Source organism: Schistocerca nitens, chromosome 1, assembly GCF_023898315.1.
Source record: "Schistocerca nitens isolate TAMUIC-IGC-003100 chromosome 1, iqSchNite1.1, whole genome shotgun sequence".
Classification (NCBI taxonomy): domain Eukaryota; kingdom Metazoa; phylum Arthropoda; class Insecta; order Orthoptera; family Acrididae; genus Schistocerca; species Schistocerca nitens.
The window spans coordinates 1,062,607,267-1,062,626,551 of NC_064614.1; the positions used below are offsets into that span (position 1 = coordinate 1,062,607,267).

At 42.5% G+C, this 19,285-nt stretch overlaps 1 protein-coding gene across 8 annotated transcripts in view; it reads left to right on the plus strand.

Annotated features, from left to right (window-relative positions):
- LOC126197937 (peroxisomal acyl-coenzyme A oxidase 3-like) overlaps positions 1 to 19,285 on the plus strand; it is a 95,642-nt gene that overhangs the window by 14,686 nt on the left and 61,671 nt on the right. For all 8 annotated transcript variants that reach the window (XM_049934680.1, XM_049934684.1, XM_049934677.1 and 5 more), the window contains exons 3-4: positions 1,575 to 1,730; positions 4,128 to 4,274. In XM_049934680.1, coding sequence (XP_049790637.1) covers positions 1,575 to 1,730; positions 4,128 to 4,274 — 303 coding nt within the window. The remainder of the gene's footprint in view (positions 1 to 1,574; positions 1,731 to 4,127; positions 4,275 to 19,285) is intronic.

Sequence of the window (19,285 nt, forward strand, 5' to 3'; positions counted from 1 at the left end):
TCCTGACTTCACATTTGAAGTGACAAACAGTCACTTTCCAAATATACCGATGATCTCAGTGAGGCTTTCACAGCCAGAAATAGCCTCCCTGCATTGTCCAGAAACAGATCACCCACACTCTGCTTCCTCAGTAACCTACCATACTCCATATATCCACTGACTCACAGGAAAGTACCCCTTTGTGTCTCAGAACTGCTCAAGACTGGCGTAAATGAATCACTTTCTCTGCCATGGTTTCTACTACCTCTCACCCGTGCCATAAAATGAGGACTATCCTAACCACTATCCTCCCCTTCCCTCCCGTGGTGGTATTCCTCTGCTCTCCAAAACTATGTAATATCCTTGTCCATCCCTACTCAATCCTTCCTCTCAACCCCTTGCTCATATCCCTAGAAACCTAGGTGCAAGATCTGTCCATATATCCTATTCCAGCCCTGTCACAGGCATTTCCTACCTCATCAAAGGCAGGGCTACTGCTGAAAGCAGCCATGTGGTATGCCAACTTCACTGCAACCGTAGTGTGTCATTCTTTGTGGGAATGACTAGTACTTGTCGTAAGCTGTCTGTCTGCATGAATGTCCTATTTGAAACTATGACCAAGAGACAGCTGGACTCCACATTTACTAAGAATGCCATCCAGCGTGGTGTGCTTGACGTCACTGACTGCTTCACAGCCTATACCATCTGGAATTTTCCCACTAACTCAAGCTTTCCGGAATTCCACCAGAGGGGAACACTTCCTGCAACATATCTTTCATTCACATAACCCCCTGGCCTCAACCTTCACTATTCTCTGTCCCCACCTGCCTCTTTCCCATTCCTTCCTCCCACTCCAGTCCCACACATGCCTTCTATTCCCTGAATGTGCCTACATAGTTCTTTCCACTTTTCTCCTCTCTCCTTACCGCCCCCCCCCCCCCCACTCCCCAGTGCAGACTCACAATGCTACACCTAACAATACCCGATTCTGATCCTACCATGCCTTTGTACCCTTGCACAGGCAGCATTACAGCATCTTCCCATGCCCCTGCCATGTTATCTGAGATCACTGCTCACCACATCGAGCCTTAAAGCCCCGAGAGGACAGTGTGTGTGTGTGTGTGTGTGTGTGTGTGTGTGTGTGTGGTCACACCTGGTCTATGTGGTTGTTATTTTGTGGTGGATTTTCCAATGTTTGATTCTGCATTGTAGCAACTGTGTTGGTTATAGATGTTGTTCTCTGTTTTGGAGGAGTTTCTCAGGCCTGTAACTGCTGTGGTGTAATCAGAAAGTGTGTATTACAGTTCATTTGAATTCTAATGACATTGAAGCGTATTTTCTATAAATGGAATTTAGTATTATATATTTCGGAGTATAATATATTTAGTATTACATATTTTGCATAAACTACAGATATATTCTAATGTAGCCAGTGAAAATTCTGCTCAATAAAGTTAATGGTCATCAATTTTAATTTGTGACAGCATTGTTCATGTTTTCTTCCAGGTATTTACCAAAATCGAGCATGTATTTTTGTCACTAACATATATTTTATTTTACTATTTTAGTCTAAAATGTGCTTGTTATAATTTCAGGCAAAAATTTGGAGTGTGATGGAGTCAGATCCACTCTTCCTTCAGCCCTCACTAACACCAAGTCCTGATGAACAACATAGATTAACTATGAAGCGTATCAGGTATCTGCAGGCCAAGAACCTTATCTCACCAAAGGATTTTCATAATAATGTGAAGGTAAGACAAATTTTGTGTAGTCTCCTCCCCACTCTCTCTCTCTCTCTCTCTCTCTCTCTCTCTCTCTCTCTCTCTTTCTTCCCCCCCCCCCTCTCTCTCTTTCTTGCCCCCCCCTCTCTCTTTCTTTCTTCCCCCCCCCCCCTCTCTCTCTCTCTCTCTCTCTCTCTCTCTCTGTGTGTGTGTGTGTGTGTGTGTGTGTGTTTGTGTGTGCATGTGTGTTAGAAAGAGAGAAGGAATAAGAAGTGGGTTTTGGACAATAATGTTTACTGATACAATTACTATGTCGTTCTCATGCCACTAAAGTCTCAGATGTACTATTAAAATTGAATTTATTAATGTGGGATGGATTTGGAATTTTGCTACACAAAAACATTATTCATTGCTACACTAAAACATTATTCATTGCTTGAAATATTTTATTTCCTGTGGAGTGAAATTTGGTGGCAATGCATTTACTCTCCATGAACCACCTTATGGTATGTGATGAAGGTATTTTGGGTACCCCTGTCACTCCCCCCCCCCTTTTTTCTTTCTGTTCAGTTAGTAAGTGGTATGCTAGGAGAATATCTGTAATCATCTGTATGAGCTCAGTTTTTTCTGGTTTTACTGTCATGGCCATTTTGCAATATATGTGTGGGAGAAAGACTGTCAAGCATTGTGGTAGGTGATTGGAAAAAATCACATGAAACCTGCAGAAGGAATCAGTCATGAGTTCCAAAGTACTATTAACAGTCCACCTAGCACAATGATTATGCATAGGGAGTTAAAAAGAGTGGTCTAGCAGCTTCTCATAAACCACACATTTCTGTAGTCAGTGCTAAGTGGAGCTTGAAGGGATGTAAAGAGCAACACCAGTAGACAGTGGATGACTCGAAACGAGTAATTTGGAGTGATGAAACATGCTATGCCCTGGGGCAGCCTGATTGGAGGATTTGGGTTTAGCAAATGCCTGGAGAATGTTATCTGCCATCATGTGTAGTGCCAATAATAAAGTGCTGAGATGGTGGTGTTACGGTATGCAGCTGTTTTTCATGTTTAGGGTGTGATCCCCTTATTGAGCTTAAGAAAACACAGCATTGAGTACAGTAGAGGCACAATTAAAAAATGATAAAGCAACCTTTATGAGACAGTGGTGTGTGGACAATAAACTCTTGAAATGGACTGGCCTGTACAGAGTTCCAATCTGAACACATTAGAACACCTTTGGGATGAATTAGAACATAAATTTCACTCTGGACCATAGCTGTCAACATCTCTACACACTCTAGTTTTCGCTCTTGAGGAAGAATGGGCTGCCATTCCTGCCCAGACATTCAGTTACCTCATGAAAGTGTTCCCAGCAGAGTTTAAGCTGTAATAAAAGTAAAGGGTGAACGCAATCTATATTGTTGTCCACTACTAGCTGTCTGGATACTTTTGAGTAGATAATATACTTCTGTTGCTTTATGATTCTTTAAAGTGACAATAATCTTTGTTACTATCATTCACAAGTCTGTATTCACTACATGTATGATTTAGGTAAAACTGTCAATGTATTAAAATATAAGTTTAGCAACAATATGAAAAGACAACATAAAGGGTGTGCTTAGCAGTCGGACTAAGTCTTTCATCAGGCGTAGACGTCAAAAGTGTCACACCATCACACAAGCACAACTCAATACACACAGGGCCACTGTTATCTCCGGGCACTAACATCCCACTGCGACTGCATCTGATGTGAGCAGTAATCTTTGCTGGGGTGGTTAGTGGTGTTACAGAGATGTGGGGTGAGGACTGGGAGCATGGACTTGTGTAGAAACAAGATAGTGAGTGCAGTGCAGCATTGAGAGGCTGTGCCGGAGTGGGGGAGGGATGCCCAGAGATGACAGTGGCCATGTGTTTGTGAGTTGTGCTTTTGTTTAATCCATGTGAGTTTTGTTGTTTATGTCTGATGAAGGACTTAGTCTGATAGCTGAACAGTATCTAGCAACATTTTTCATTGTGCCTGTCATCACTCAAGCCTCCTCTATGTCGGGAATAGCAGTCTATCCTTTCATAGTGTTGCTATTCAGCCCAGATTTCCCTTAGAGATTTAAGTTTGCAAGAAAACTATGTAACTGAAAGTACAAAAAATAAGTAAATAAATAAAAATAAAAAATGATAAAAAATGAGGTGCCATGGTTATTCTTTACTTAAATTGTAAATACTACTGTCTCATATAAATTTTACTGCAGATGGATACTAAAATTTTGTGATCTTTTTACAACTTTTTGCTTCATTGTACTAGGATGTTGATTGTTCCCTTGCTGTACTGAATAACACAAGGTGCTGTCTTGAGCCATCATATGTTATTTGTGTGAGCTATTGTAGCACATTGTTGTGCACACTAATTGATATGAAATTTTATACTGTTTTCAGGTAAATGCATTAACTTCAACACTCGGTCAGTATGATGCTTCACTTGCTTTAATTTACCCAAGAGAACTTACGGCATTCCTGAGAGCAGTTAATGACTTTGGTACCCAGCGACATAAGAAGTATATACAAGACTGCTTGAACAATAAGGTATGTTCATTACTAGTTAACACTGAATATTGTTTTTTATGACAACTTATCCCTGTTGTGTCATTTAAAACACACATTTCTGCTAATGATTATTACCTTATTTATTGCTAACGCCCAAAATTTTGTTATTGTATTATATTTTCATAAGAATTCTGTCAGTGTGGGAGGAAGTATAGCACACTGAAAAATGTCTTAAACTTGTATCCATTTAAGATGTTCTCTATTGTTTAAAAAAATTTTTCAGTTTATTTGACACACAGAACAGTAAGCCTAAAGGAGCCTACTACTTTCCAAATTATTTATTTGGTATTTTTCTTTTAGGGAAATAAATATTAAGAAAAATATGACAGAGATTTCTTTCTTACTAATCAATAGTAGTAAGTTAAGTTAGTGATATGAAAGTTCATCCTACACCAGAAATGGAGAGAAGCAGAAATACATAGCTCACTTTGTGTCAGTTGAAGAGAGTTAGAAGCTGAGAAATTTTTTATTGTAAGCATGATTTGTGCTAGTAGTTCTCCATATGACACTCACACAAGAGTGCCTGAGTCATAGTTTGGAGGGGAGGGCACAAACTGGGGGGGGGGGGGAGGGGGGGCGCTTTTAAGTATTTATGATATTCCGAGGGATGAATGGTGACTTGTAAGTAGTCATAAAAAAGTTTCAGTCCCTACATTGTTAAAAACCTGTGTAACATGGACTTTTAAATCATTTTCTAGAATGAAAATCACTTGAGTACACTATTTTTTTCCCACTTTCCATGAGACTGCCCAGTCTCCAACAGTCAGTCTTTCCTTCTCATCCCGTCTGATACAGCTCCCCTGATCTGTGGTTCTGGGTGACTTTTCCCAAATCCACCCCTTTTCCTAGACCTCTCCCGTCCCTTTCCTTCACCCCTCTTCCTTCCCCTTCAAACCTTCTGCCTGAAGGAGGAGCCACTGGCTCCAAAAGCTTGCCTAATTATATGCTTCTTTTATGTGTATATTCTGCCACCGCTTGGTGAGTAGATTTTTTGTCTACCCAGTTACATTATATTATCAAAAATTTTTCATTACAAAATCATAGTTTCATGTTTTTGTTGATTTCAAGTAAGCCGTAAATTACGTCACATTACAACAGATGAAGATGAGCTTAGCTGAATGTGACTGTGGTGCCTCCTCTCCCATAGCGAGAAGTCTCTTCTGCCATTGGATAAATTTCAAAACATTGGTGGAGAATGCTTTTGAAATAATTAATCCTCCTTGACTCCTCTTGCTGAATGGATTTTCTTTCATTTGACTAATTTTTATAGAAGTTGTCTTCTTATGGCCAGTATTATTCACCAATGGAATGTAGGAATTCCAGAGACCACCAAATAATAAAATAATAACCAAATCCTTGCTATTTTGTGTGTGTGTGTGTGTGTGTGTGTGTGTGTGTGTGTGTGTGTTGTTCATGACAATCAGTGCTAGAAATGTTTGTGTTCTCAAATGAGTACTGTTGTGACAACAGCTACCCACTAACTGAACGTATTTGGTAAATACAAAGAATGAGCAGCGTCATAATTATTAAGTCCATGAAACATTTTCAAAAATTGGTGTAGGTAAACACCTAAACATAACGTAATAAATTATACGAGGGGCGTTTGAAAAGTTCGTGCAAAGTCCATACACAGCTGTGCCCCAGGAGGAGGTAAAAGGATAGGAGCACGAAGTTCAGCAACACTCCAACAAATTAGTAGCAAAGTCACACAAATGAGTTAAGAAGGTTGAGTTGTTGAATGTTAAGTCTGCAACACTGCATGTAATATAACACAAAAAAGGCCCTCAATGGCTAAGTGCAAATAATCACAGGTAGACTTCACAAGGCATAGCAAATGCATTTTACAACAACTGCCTGTTCACTTCTAAGAGTTTGCTAAATGATGTTCCCTGTCTTAGTCAGCCCTGGACAATGACATATAACCAAGTGGATGAGAGCTGCTCTTTTAACTTCTGAGTAGTCTTCTATTGTTGTCGTCCAGTCATTGGCAGATTGTACTTGGCCAGCAGTTGACCGGGGCGAAAATGATAATTTCATCCGTGGCGCCGCCTGTGGCACTGGCGGAACTGGTGCAAGCGGCAAGTCTCTATGGCACTGGTACCACCTCATGTCTTTGTGCCTGTGGTGCTTTTGATGTGGCTGTGTCTTGTTTGGATGACACAGCAACAAACTCCCCGTGTTGGTGTATAGTCTTGTTTCATAGCTATGTCAATTACACAGATAACAGTATCAGCTTAGCTTTTTCAAATGAAACTATAGTAGTAATTTTTCCAGCTATTATCATAGTTTGAAAAGAATAAATAAAAAGAAAAAAGAAAAAGATGAATTTAATGGCATTTCACTCTTCAAAATATGAAAAATTACAACATTTAAAACTTAGGACTTATCTAATTGAAAGTCAGACTGAATGGACACACTAACATGATGTGGCTAAGAGGGTCTAGTTAGAATAGTGGGGAAAAGTCTAATTTAAAGCAGATACTAATGACACTAGGCTACACACCAACTGTCAAATAACAGCTTCACATCATGAATTTCATGTCAAGATAAACACTTATATATCAAAATTACATCAGCAACAGTAACATAAGGAAAATAAAAGAAGGATGTACTCATAAACATTTTCTTAAAATTCTTTTTCTGTGATTAAGTGCTCAAAATGTCTATAGTCTACTGCAATTCGTGTTTTCAATCACTAGTGCAAGGACTTCCAGACAGTCTGAACAGATTCCTTTGATTTTGTTGCACATGCTGCAATATGCAATGTTTTAAATCCTATTAGGTCATCAGAACTTGTGCATAGACTTCATCTTTGTGTTTACTCCAGAGAAAAAAGTCCAATGGCTTTAAATCAGGTGAACATGCATATCAACTGATACTGCCTTCACATCGTGCCCAGAAATCAGGAAAGATCTGGGTGAGTGCTTTCTAGTCTCAAGTTAGTAGTGAGCTGGGCACCCATTGGACTGGTACCACATATATCTACATATTTCAAGTGGTAGTTTTTTCAAGAGAGCTGGTAGCACTTCTGGAAGAAATTGTGCATTCGTTTCACCTGTTAAGTTTTCTAGAATAAGGTAAAGACCAATCAAAGGTAAAGACCAATCATGTAGTGTCCAATAATTCTACACAAAACATTCACACTTCATTGCCTCTGAAGTTCTACCTCTCTCAACCAGTGTGGATTCTCAGTGGCCCAATAATGCACATTTCTTACATTCATCTATAATTTGTAAAGATGGCTTTAAGAAAATATTTTAAAGAAAGAACCTGTTGTCCTAATGTTGCATCAGAACAAATGCAATGGAATTCCATGTGTTTCCTGCAGTCACACTGATGTGACACATAATATGGTTGGAAGCTATTTATGTGCAAAATTTTAACAATAATGGGCTGACTTGCTCCAGAGACACAACTTCTCTGGAGCTAACGTGTGGATTATAAGCAGCAGCTGCCAGAACATATATTTTGTTCATTTCACTCATTGCCAGTGGGCTTCTTACCCTCTCTGTAATATTCTGGTGCTCTTCCAATAGCAATTTTTTGCACATTTGTTGAATTGTCATTGTATTGAACACCATGTGTCAGGATACTTTTGTGCGTACAACTCAATTGTTCTCTTCACGTTCCTTCTGTATTCTGTGTAAAGATGTAGCATATCTTGTTTCTCTTGGCTTGTAAAATACATTTATTTTTTCAAACTATGCAGCACTCATCACATGTGAACAACCACAGACAGGACGAAAGGTACATTTCCTCTGTGCCCCCGTTATACCAGTATCGCAATGGTGCAACACTCTGTTTCCTCCTTAGCATATTTGGACATGAAATAATGAACTTTTGTATAATACAGCAATGAATATCATGTTCAAAACAAATAAGTTGTAAGTTTGGAATATAACAATATTACGAAAAGGATAGTTGCTACTCATCATACAGTGGAGATGCTGAGCCACAGATAGGCACAACAAAAAGACTGTCAGAAGGCGAGCTTTTGGCCAACAAGCACAAAAATTGAGAACACACACACTGAGACTATGTTCGTGTGTGTATGTGTGAGTTGCATATTTTTGTGTGTGTGTGTGTGTGTGTGTTTGTGTGTGTGTGTACACACGTTGTCTACTTTGGTAAAGGCCTTGTTGGCCAAAAGCTCATTTCCAACAGTCTTTTTGTTGTGCCTGTATGCAACTCAGCATCTCTGCTATATGGTTCATAATATTGTTACACTCCATCCTGAATTTTCCATTCTAACTTTGGAGTATAGTAATTATTGTGAAATTAGTGGGCAGATTTTGAAGAGTGAAATGCCAATGAACTTGTCTCTTTTACAATTACAGTACTAGTAGCAGAACTTACTACAGCTACATTTCACAAAGTGAAGTTGATATCAATATCTCTGTAAGTGACAAGAGACTACACATTGTTTAGTGAAGACTTTATCATAATTCATTTGGTGAAAACAGAGTTAAGGTATGTTACACAGTTCTAGAAATGTGAACAACGTAGAGCACTTGTGCAATATTATTGATTTTCTGTCCGGTTCAGTTCACATATTGAGCAAGGGCAAAGATGAATGTCTCTATGCCTCCTTACATGCTCTAATCTCTCTTATTTTACTTTTGTGACCCATAGATAAGATGTGTATGGGTGGCAACAGAAATGTTGTACAGTCATCCTTGACCTCTGGTTCTCTAAATTTATTCAATGGGGTTTCATGAGAGCAGTGTTTGTTATCCCTTAAAAAATTCCATTTGAATCTCTGAGCATCTCTATTATCTTTGGTAATTGCTATACTGACATGTTATGATCCTAGTAGGGTGTTTCTGATTTTGCTCAATGTCTGTGCCACACCTACTGATAATGACTCCCAAAATGCAGGAACAGTACTCGAGAATTTGTCACAGTAGCATCCAGTAAGTAATGTCCTGTACACATGTACTGCACTTTCCAAAGAACCTTTCAACAAAAATAAATTGTTCATTTGTCTTCCTGTCTACTCATTTCACACATTCATTTCGTTTCATATTGTTTCGTAGTACTGCTGCTAAATATTTAAATTATGTGTGGGTTCCTGAAGTGTACTACTAATCATACTACGTTCTTTTTCTTCTTTTCTTTTTTGATGGTGGCTTGGATTTATTCACACTTAATTAGAGCTGCCATTCATTATGCTAAAAAGAAATTATGCTCAAATCTTTCTGAATGTCCTTAAAATACTTTCCCGTAGATAACAGCATTGTCAGTGATTAATCTGACAGGGCTGCTGACTCCACATGATAAAATGTTTTTGTATATTCAAAACATTAGTGGTCTTATTACACTTTCTGGGGCCCTTTAATCACCAATAATTGTGTGGATATTCAAACACACTCACTTAGAAACAATAGCTGGTTACATGATAACAACTCAGTATCTCTTATTCGACTGCCGTGCCGTGACGTGCGGCCGGTGCTGTTCGTAGCTAGGTGGCGCTCCCGCGCTCAGCCGAGTTGCGGAGCGCCTCTATTGCCGTTTGCGCGTGCTGTCGTGGCGGCAGTGTAAATGTCGTGGCACTGTCACAACACTTTTCCCCCCTTGAAAAAAAAAAAAAAACATTCACTTCCTTGGAGCCATGGACAGTGCGGAGACATCCATGGCCTCTTGTGAGGCCCCGAGAAGATCCCGCGGAGAGACACGAGAGTATGGTCGAAAATGTCCAGGACAGAAGCTCGTGCGTGGAACGTGCCTCCTGGACGAGATGATGGGGGAAAACTCCAGAGCAGCATCCATAGGTGTCGTGGACCTGGGGGTGTGCTCCAGCGAGATGGGTCCCGGAGAAGGTGGCGTCGTGACTGGGGCCGGTTCCGGCGTACTCGGAAGCCGGAGCGACGTCGGCTGCAGCAACACGTACGGTAGATCGGCAGCAGCGACAGGACTGGCATCTCGGGCTGGTGGAGGAGAAGGAAGGGGCGGTGGCACCAGCGTGGCCACCACTCGTGGGCGCATCTGGTCGTAATGGTGAACAACCATGCCGTCGTCCGTACGTATTTCACAAAGCTGGCGGCTGCGAAGAGCCTTGATCACCCCTGGAATCCATTTAGGGCGAGATCCATACCCTCGTGCCCACACGTCGGCGCCCACCGAGTATTTTCCCGCACTAGAGGACACAGCACAAGGCCTGACAGGGTGAAGCAGGTGCAGTAGAGTGCGCGGTTGGCAGCCATGCAAGAGTTCAGCAGGGCTGCGATCACCCAGAGGCGTGAAGTGATAAGAACTCAGAAATTGCAGCAGAGCATCATCTGTAGAAAAATCACTAAGGAATTTTTTTTCATCTGGCTTTTGAAAGTGCGGACAAGGTGCTCGACCTCCCCATTCGATTGTGGATGGAAGGGCGGTGCTGTAACATGATGAATCCCTTGTCCAGTACAAAAATCACGGAAGGCCTGCGAAGAGAACTGAGGGCCATTGTCCGTGATGATCGTGGATGGAAGACCTCCTAGCGCAAATATTTTGGACAAAGCCAGCGTCGTCGCTGCAGTGGTGGGCGACGGACATCGGACAACAAACGGAAACTTCGAGAAGGCGTCAATCAACAGTAGCCAATAAGTACCGAGGAAGGGGCCGGCAAAGTCAGCGTGCACCCGTTCCCATGGCTGCGCCGGATCAGGCCACGGAGAGGGCATTGTACGAGGTGCAGCCAGTTGTGGAGCACACTGACCACACGCAGCAACCATGTGGGCGATGTCCGAATCAATACCGGGCCAATAAACGTGCCTGCGGGCCAGGGACTTAGTCCGAGAAATACCCCAATGGCCTTCATGCAACAGTTTGAGAACATCTCTGCGACGAGAGGCTGGCACCATGACCCATGGAGATGCGCCATCTGTGGCCAGAAGAACAACACCATCACGAACAGACAGACGAAGGCACAAGGCATGGTAGTTGCGAAGGGGATCCGATGCCCAGCCCTTGGTCCTGTCCGGCCAACCCCGTTGAACAAAACTGATCACCTGACGCAGGACCGGGTCCCGCGCAGTAGCCGACGCGACCTGCGAACCTGTAAGTGGAAAACCCTCGACCACACGACGTTCTTCCTCATCAATGTGAAAACAGAGTAGTTCATCACGATCGAAAACCGCCCATCGGCAATTGCGACAATGCATCAGCATTGGCGTGTTGGGCCGTGGGGCGATACTGAATCTCATAGTGAAAACGAGACAAGTATAAGGCCCAACATTGCAGGTGGTGAGCTGCCTTATCCGGAAGCGACGCCGATGGGCTGAACAGAGAGACCAGTGGCTTGTGGTCGGTGATGAGGTGAAACTTAGAACCATACAAAAAAACGCTGAACTTTTTTAGAGCGTAAATGATAGCGAGCGCTTCCTTTTCGATTTGAGAGTAACGCCATTGCGCATCGTTGAGGGTCTTGGAAGCATAGGCGATGGGTCGTTCCGACCCATCCACATACCAATGGGCGAGAACAGCTCCTAGGCCATACTGTGACGCGTCAGTCGCCAGAACCAAGTGCTGACCCGGACGGAATGTGGCAAGACAAGGCGCCGACTGCAAATGAGCCTTCAGGCGGACAAAAGCCTGCTCACACTTGTCGGACCAACAGAAAGGGACGTTTTTGCGTAACAGCTGGTGCAGAGGATGAGCTACTGCCACCGCGGATGGAATGAATTTGTGATAATAAGCAATCTTGCCTAGAAACGCCTGAAGTTCTTTGACCTTAGACGGCTGGGGTAGAGCGTTAATGGCCACAACGTGCTGATGTAGAGGACGTATACCCTCACGGGACAAGTGGAAACCGAGATACACAATGGAGGGTTGGAAGAACTGTGACTTGTCCAGATTGCACCTCAACCCAGCTGAATGCAAAACCCAAAACAGGTAACGCAAATTGCAAAGGTGCTCCTCAGTGGAGGCCCCCGTGACAAAAATGTCATCCAGATAGTTTATGAAGCCGGGAACGGAAGCCGTGAGCTGTTCCAAAAACCGCTGAAAAATGGCCGGCGCGCTAGTGACGCCAAATGGTAACCGCTGGTACTGATACAACCCACAAGGAGTGTTGATGACGAGAAATTCCTTGGAAGAAGCATCCAACGGCAACTGATGGTACGCCTCCGATAAGTCAAGTTTGGAAAAGAACTGGCCCCCAGCGAGTTTGGTAAATAACTCCTCAGGACGAGGAAGAGGATAAGTGTCAATGAGGCTCTGAGCGTTGACAGTGGCTTTAAAATCACCACACAATCGCAGACTCCCGTTTGGTTTAGAAACCACCACGATGGGCGATGCCCATTCACTGGAGGTAACAGGAAGGAGAATCCCTGAAGCTGTTAACCTGTCTATCTCAGCCTTGACAGGTGCACGCAACGCCACCGGAATTGGGCGTCCCCGGAAAAACTTAGGGCGAGCTGTAGGTTTAAGAGTAATGTGGGCTTCAAAATCCTTGGCACGACCCAGAGCAGCAGAGAACACGGACGAAAATTCAGAACACAATCCATCCAGCTGTTGATACGGAATATCCTCAGATATGAGGTGCACATCATCATCAATGGAGAACCCGAACAACTGGAAAGCATAACTGAACAGGTTTTCAGTGCCTGAATGATCCACCACATAAAACGTGAGCGGCCTAACAACAGACTTGTAGGCAGTGGAAGCATCAAACTGGCCAATGATAGGAATTTTCTGTTTATTATAAATTCTCCGATTTCGCGTAACTGGAGACAAGGGAGGGGAGCCCAACTCCAGATACGTGCGAGAATTAATGAGAGTTACTGCAGAGCCAGTGTCCACTTGCATGCGAATGTCTTTATCCAGAACACGAACAGTAACAAACAACTTATTTGTTTGAGAAAGCACACAGTTAACATCCATGTCTGATGCCTCGTCCTCGTCGACAGGAACTTTAGGGGACTGACACACAGAAGCAATGTGGCCTTTTTTCCTACAGGAATTACACGTAGCCCAACGTTTTGGACATGCGGCCCTGTCATGCTGTACGAAACAACATGGACAAGAAGGAAGTGCGGAACGAACCTGCTTCTGTGGTTGCTGTTTTCGCTGCGAGCATTGCCGCCCAACGCGACATTGTTTACGCGAGTGAACCGCCGCCTCATCTTCGTTCTCCTGTGAAACAGGCAAATTGTCCATGTCGAAAGTTGACTGTACAGCGCCTACATCACACCACGCGTCTATTTGCGCGCCAGCAACGTGAGACACTTCAAAGGATTGAGCGATGCTTAGAACTTCCAACAACGACGGGTTTGGCAGTTGTAGGGCACGTTGCCAAACTTCTTTATCAGGAGCAAGCCGTAGAATAGCATCCCTAACCATTGAATCAGCATAAGACTCATGATGAGTGTCCGTGACAAACTGACATTTCCTACTCAGACCGTGTAGTTCCACCACCCAAGCCCGGTAAGATTGATGGGGCTGTTTACGACACCGGTAGAACGCCACGCGGGCGGCAACAACATGGGTGTTTTTTCGGTAATAGTTAGACAATAAGTCACACATTTCTTGGAAGGACAGAGAGGCAGGTTCCCACAGAGGGGCTAACTGAGATAGCAGCTGATAGATCCGTGGGGAAATCCAAGATAGAAATAACGACTTACACATAGGAGCGTCGACAACGCCGAAAGCCAAGGAGTGTTGCCGCAAACACTTCTCATAATCCTCCCAGTCTTCAGCGGCCTCGTCGTAAGGAGGGAATGGAGGCGGAGAAGAGGAAGACAGACGATGAGTAAGCGACGTCGACAACGCCTGAATAGCAGCCGTCAGCTGTGTTTTGTTGTGCCTGAATAGCAGCCGTCATCTGTGTTTGTTGTTCAATGAGTGCTTGCATAAGCTGTTCCATGTCTGCCCCGTCATGAACACACAAATCCACAACACAGTAAAATTCTATGTACCGACTTAACAGAAAATCCTAGGAAGTTCTGGTCTTACGTTAAATCAGTAAGTGGCTCGAAACAGCATATCCAGACACTCCGGGATGATGATGGCATTGAAACAGAGGATGACACGCGTAAAGCTGAAATACTAAACACCTTTTTCCAAAGCTGTTTCACAGAGGAAGACCGCACTGCAGTTCCTTCTCTAAATCCTCGTACAAACAAAAAAATGGCTGACATCGAAATAAGTGTCCAAGGAATAGAAAAGCAACTGGAATCACTCAACAGAGGGAAGTCCACTGGACCTGACGGGATACCAATTCGTTTCTACACAGAGTACGCGAAAGAACTTGCCCCCCTTCTGACAGCCGTGTACCGCAAGTCTCTAGAGGAATGGAAGGTTCCAAATGATTGGAAAAGAGCACAGGTAGTCCCAGTCTTCAAGAAGGGTCGTCGAACAGATGCGCAAAACTATAGACCTATATCTCTGACGTCGATCTGTTGTAGAATTTTAGAAAATGTTTTTTGCTCGAGTATCATGTCGTTTTTGGAAACCCAGAATCTACTCTGTAGGAACCAACATGGATTCCGGAAACAGCGATCGTGTGAGACCCAACTCGCTTTATTTGTTCATGAGACCCAGAAAATATTAGATACAGGCTCCCAGGTAGATGCTATTTTCCTTGACTTCCAGAAGGCGTTCGATACAGTTCCGCACTGTCGCCTGATAAACAAAGTAAGAGCCTACGGAATATCAGACCAGCTGTGTGGCTGGATTGAAGAGTTTTTAGTAAACAGAACAGAGCATGTTGTTATCAATGGAGAGACGTCTACAGACGTTAAAGTAACCTCTGGCGTGCCACAGGGGAGTGTTATGGGACCATTGCTTTTCACAATATATATAAATGACCTAGTAGATAGTGTCGGAAGTTCCATGCGGCTTTTTGCGGATGATGCTGTAGTATACAGAAAAGTTGCAGCATTAGAAAATTGTAGCGAAATGCAGGAAGATCTGCAGCGGATAGGCACTTGGTGCAGGGAGTGGCAACTGACCCTTAACATAGACAAATGTAATGTATTGCGAATAGATAGAAAGAAGGATCCTTTATTGTATGATTATATGATAGCGGAACAAACACTGGTAGCAGTTACTTCTGTAAAGTATCTGGGGGTATGCGTGCGGAACGATTTGAAGTGGAATGATCATATAAAATTAATTGTTGGTAAGGCGGGTACCAGGTTGAGATTCATTGGGAGAGTCCTTAGAAAATGTAGTCGATCAACAAAGGAGGTGGCTTACAAAACACTTGTTCGGCCTATACTTGAGTATTGCTCAACAGTGTGGGATCCGTACCAGATCGGGCTGACGGAGGAGATAGAAAAGATCCAAAGAAGAGTGGCGCGTTTCGTCACAGGGTTATTTGGTAACCGTGATAGCGTTACGGAGATGTTTAGCAAACTGAAGTGGCAGACTCTGCAAGAGAGGCGCTCTGCATCGCGGTGTAGCTTGCTCGCCAGGTTTCGAGAGCGTGCATTTCTGGATGAGGTATTGAATATATTGCTTTCCCCTACTTATACCTCCCGAGGATATCACGAATGTAAAATTAGAGAGATTCGAGTGCGCACGGAGGCTTTCAGACAGTCGTTCTTCCCGCGAACCATACGCGACTGGAACAGAAAAGGGAGGTAATGACAGTGGCACGTAAAGTGCCCTCCGCCACACACCGTTGGGTGGCTTGCGGAGTATAAATGTAGATGTAGATGTAGATATCCCATCCTCGTCACCAAAAAGTGTTATAACCTTTAATCACCAATAATTGCGTGGATATTCAAACACTCACTTAGAAACAATAGCTGGTTACATGATAACAACTCAGTATCGCTTATTCGACTGCCGTGCCGTGACGTGCGGCCGGCGCCGTTCATAGCTAGGTGGCGCTCCCGCACTCAGCCGAGTTGCGCAGCGCCTCTATCGCCGTTTGCGCGTACTGTCATGGCGGCACTGTAAATGCCGTGGCACTGTCACAACAACTTTTATTTTTGTTTAACATATCCTGTCCAACATTACTTTACTGCTCCCTCCCCATATGCTAAATAATAAAAAATAAATATTAGGCATATTCCAAAACTAAAGCCTGGTGACCAATATTTAACTGATGGTAGGCTTGAATGAAGTTTCATGCATGCAGTGCTATCTAGTGACTCTTTAGGAAACTACTTCAGTGTTGGTTTAACTCAGTAAACATTTGCCAGTCAGTGAGAGCAGCACAATGGCCAAGACAATCATTGAGCATACAAATCGGGAAGTGTGTGGTATGATTAGATTTCTGCTGGCAAAAGAATCTTCAGGTGCTGAAATCCGTCATGAGCTGTGCCTAATGCATGGACCTGAAATAATGAGGGACAAACAAATCCGAAAATTGTATCAAGAATTTCAGATTGGCTGCACAAATGTTCATGGCAAACAGTGGAGTGGCAGGTCCAATAGTCGGATCAGTCACAGTGTTGATCAAGTGAATCAAAAACTTTAATGTAATCGGGAACTGACAATTAGTGGTCAGGCTAATGAATTCCAAAATGTTGCTCCAATTTCAGTTTACAGGGCTGTCACTGAACAGTGTGGATATCACAAACTGTGTGCAAGGTGAGTTCCAAAAATGCTGAGCACAAAGGGCAGAGAATGCATAGTGCTTGACAGTTTCTGGAGCATTATACTCATACACAAGACGCAGGCGGTACTTTTTTTTTCCCCACATTGTTTTGGGTGACGAGATGTGGATATCGTATGCCAGCACAGAATTGACACAACAACAACAGTCAGTGCAATGGCACCCTTCAAGTTCACCCAAACCACAAAAATTTAAGCAATCACATTGTCAAATTGAAAAATGATGGCTATCATTTTTTCAGGATGAAAAAGGCATCCTTTGACGTATACTGTGAAATGCTAACCACATAGAGACATGTGATCCAAAACTGACAACATGGGAAACTGTTGTCTCCTCCATGACAATGTATGCCTCACACCACTGCCAAAACCAAGGAGATTTTCAAGTTCTTCATTGGTAACTTTTTGAACATCCTCCATACTGTACTGACCTTGCACCAAGTAACTATTTCTTCTTATTGCATTTGAAAAGTGATTGGGTGGACAACAGTTTCAAAATGATGATTAACTCAAGACTGGCACTACCAGCCGGTTCAATTTCCAGGTGTTAGAATGGCAATTGTACAGATAAGTAAAGTAGATATGCAGTAAGATATTGTTGTCAATAAAAACCTTTTCTCATGGGCTTATTTTTTTATGACCAAACACCTTAGTTTTTAAATATGCCTCGTGTTATTCTAACATCAAACCACACTGTTGATGGTTTATGTTCAGTTAAAAGTTATATCACAGTGCCACATTCAGTTGACAAAAAAGGAAAGTGAAATACTTGTAACTGCAAGTTTAAATCAATACTTACCCTTGTTAACATAAACAAGAGGTCCAAGATGTTGCACTTAGTTAAAAACTTTTTAATTTCACTTTTTCCACATAAATTGAAAGATCAAATACAACCCACTTAGTTGCATAGTGACCAAACATGACAAAAAAGTGAGCAACAAAAGACCCCATAGCCTCTGCAACATGTATATTTATATTTTCTAAACAGTAAAATGAAATCATTACAAATCACAATGCATGTAAGTGTACGAAAACAGTTTTAAAATAACAATTTTACAAACTCTGTCCCATGATGATGTGTTCAGTATTTCCACCAATGATCAGTAACATTATAGCCTTTTGTGAAATTTACATTCTTGTGACATAAGTTCATAATTTCTACATTGAACTAGCCATACATTTGTTATGCAAAATTTTCTCCTTGTAATGGATTCAACCCTCGTCCACACATATTCAATAATTTTTTATTAAGTTTTGTTCACGTAAAATATGGTTTTGCTAGATAAGAATTTTTTTTGTATGAAATTCAGAGACTTGTGTTACACTAAACAATGAAGTACACAATGTAAATGTGTTAGCAATGCACAAACATAAATTGTAAAATTATATTTTCCAATGCAAATGAAGTTGTGGCAACCGCTGCTGTCAGTACTATTTGTGCAGTGTGGTGTGCATGAGTTGTGTCGCATATGTGTACAAACTTCATGCTGTGATAAACAGTTTTTGTGCCAGCTGCCAGAGGTGTTGTGTTTCTAATATATTCTCTATGTTTCTGTTTATTCATAGGCCTGTAAAAATTTTTGTTTATTATGTATGCTCCATGCTATGGAGAACAGTTAAAGTCTGTGTGATTCTAGCTACACATAAACAGAGAAGTTCCATTCTCTCCTCGCAAAGACATCTATTCACCTTTGCTGTGCTCAGAGGGTCTCACTGTATTATTTAATGTTGACCAGTGAATAAAGTTGTTGTTGCTACATAACCAAGATGTTGTTCATGCAATTTAATTATAACATCTCACAGGATTACCAGCCAGATGAGCAAGATCATGGCTCAATGGCTAAAGTGAAGACCCTGATATGATACATCTGTGTAACGCACGAATTCGACGTGATACTATAGAGTATGATTTGTGAGATGACGGGAAGCCCAGCAGTGCCACACTTCAGTGTCAAGATTCGCAGTGCGACTGCCACTTTTCTGGCCTCACAATCTGGGAATCTGGCCCTCAAGTTCACACAAGTTGAAGCCAGCTTGTTCTACTTGGAATAACTGCTGATGAAATGAAGCTTGCGTTGGTTGTAAGTCAGCTCAACCACCAGCACATTACTGAGGTGCAGGATGTAATTGCCATGCCATCTGATAGCTATTTATCTAACTGGCTGAAGGCAGAGTAAAGCAGAAGGTTATTGGCTTCACAAGAAGAACGTCTCTATCACAAGAGGACATTAGGGATCGCAGACCATCACAGTACTTGCTGCACCTGCAGAGTAAGATCAACCCTGATATGATTCTGGACAAACTGCTATGGATTATATAGAGTAGCCATTTGCCATCTCCCATCAAGGTGATAATAGCATCCCAGTCAGGTATGTCTTTGTATGCAGTGGCAGACCTTGTGGATAAAGTACAAGATTTGATGCCGCCTACACCCATCAGCATGG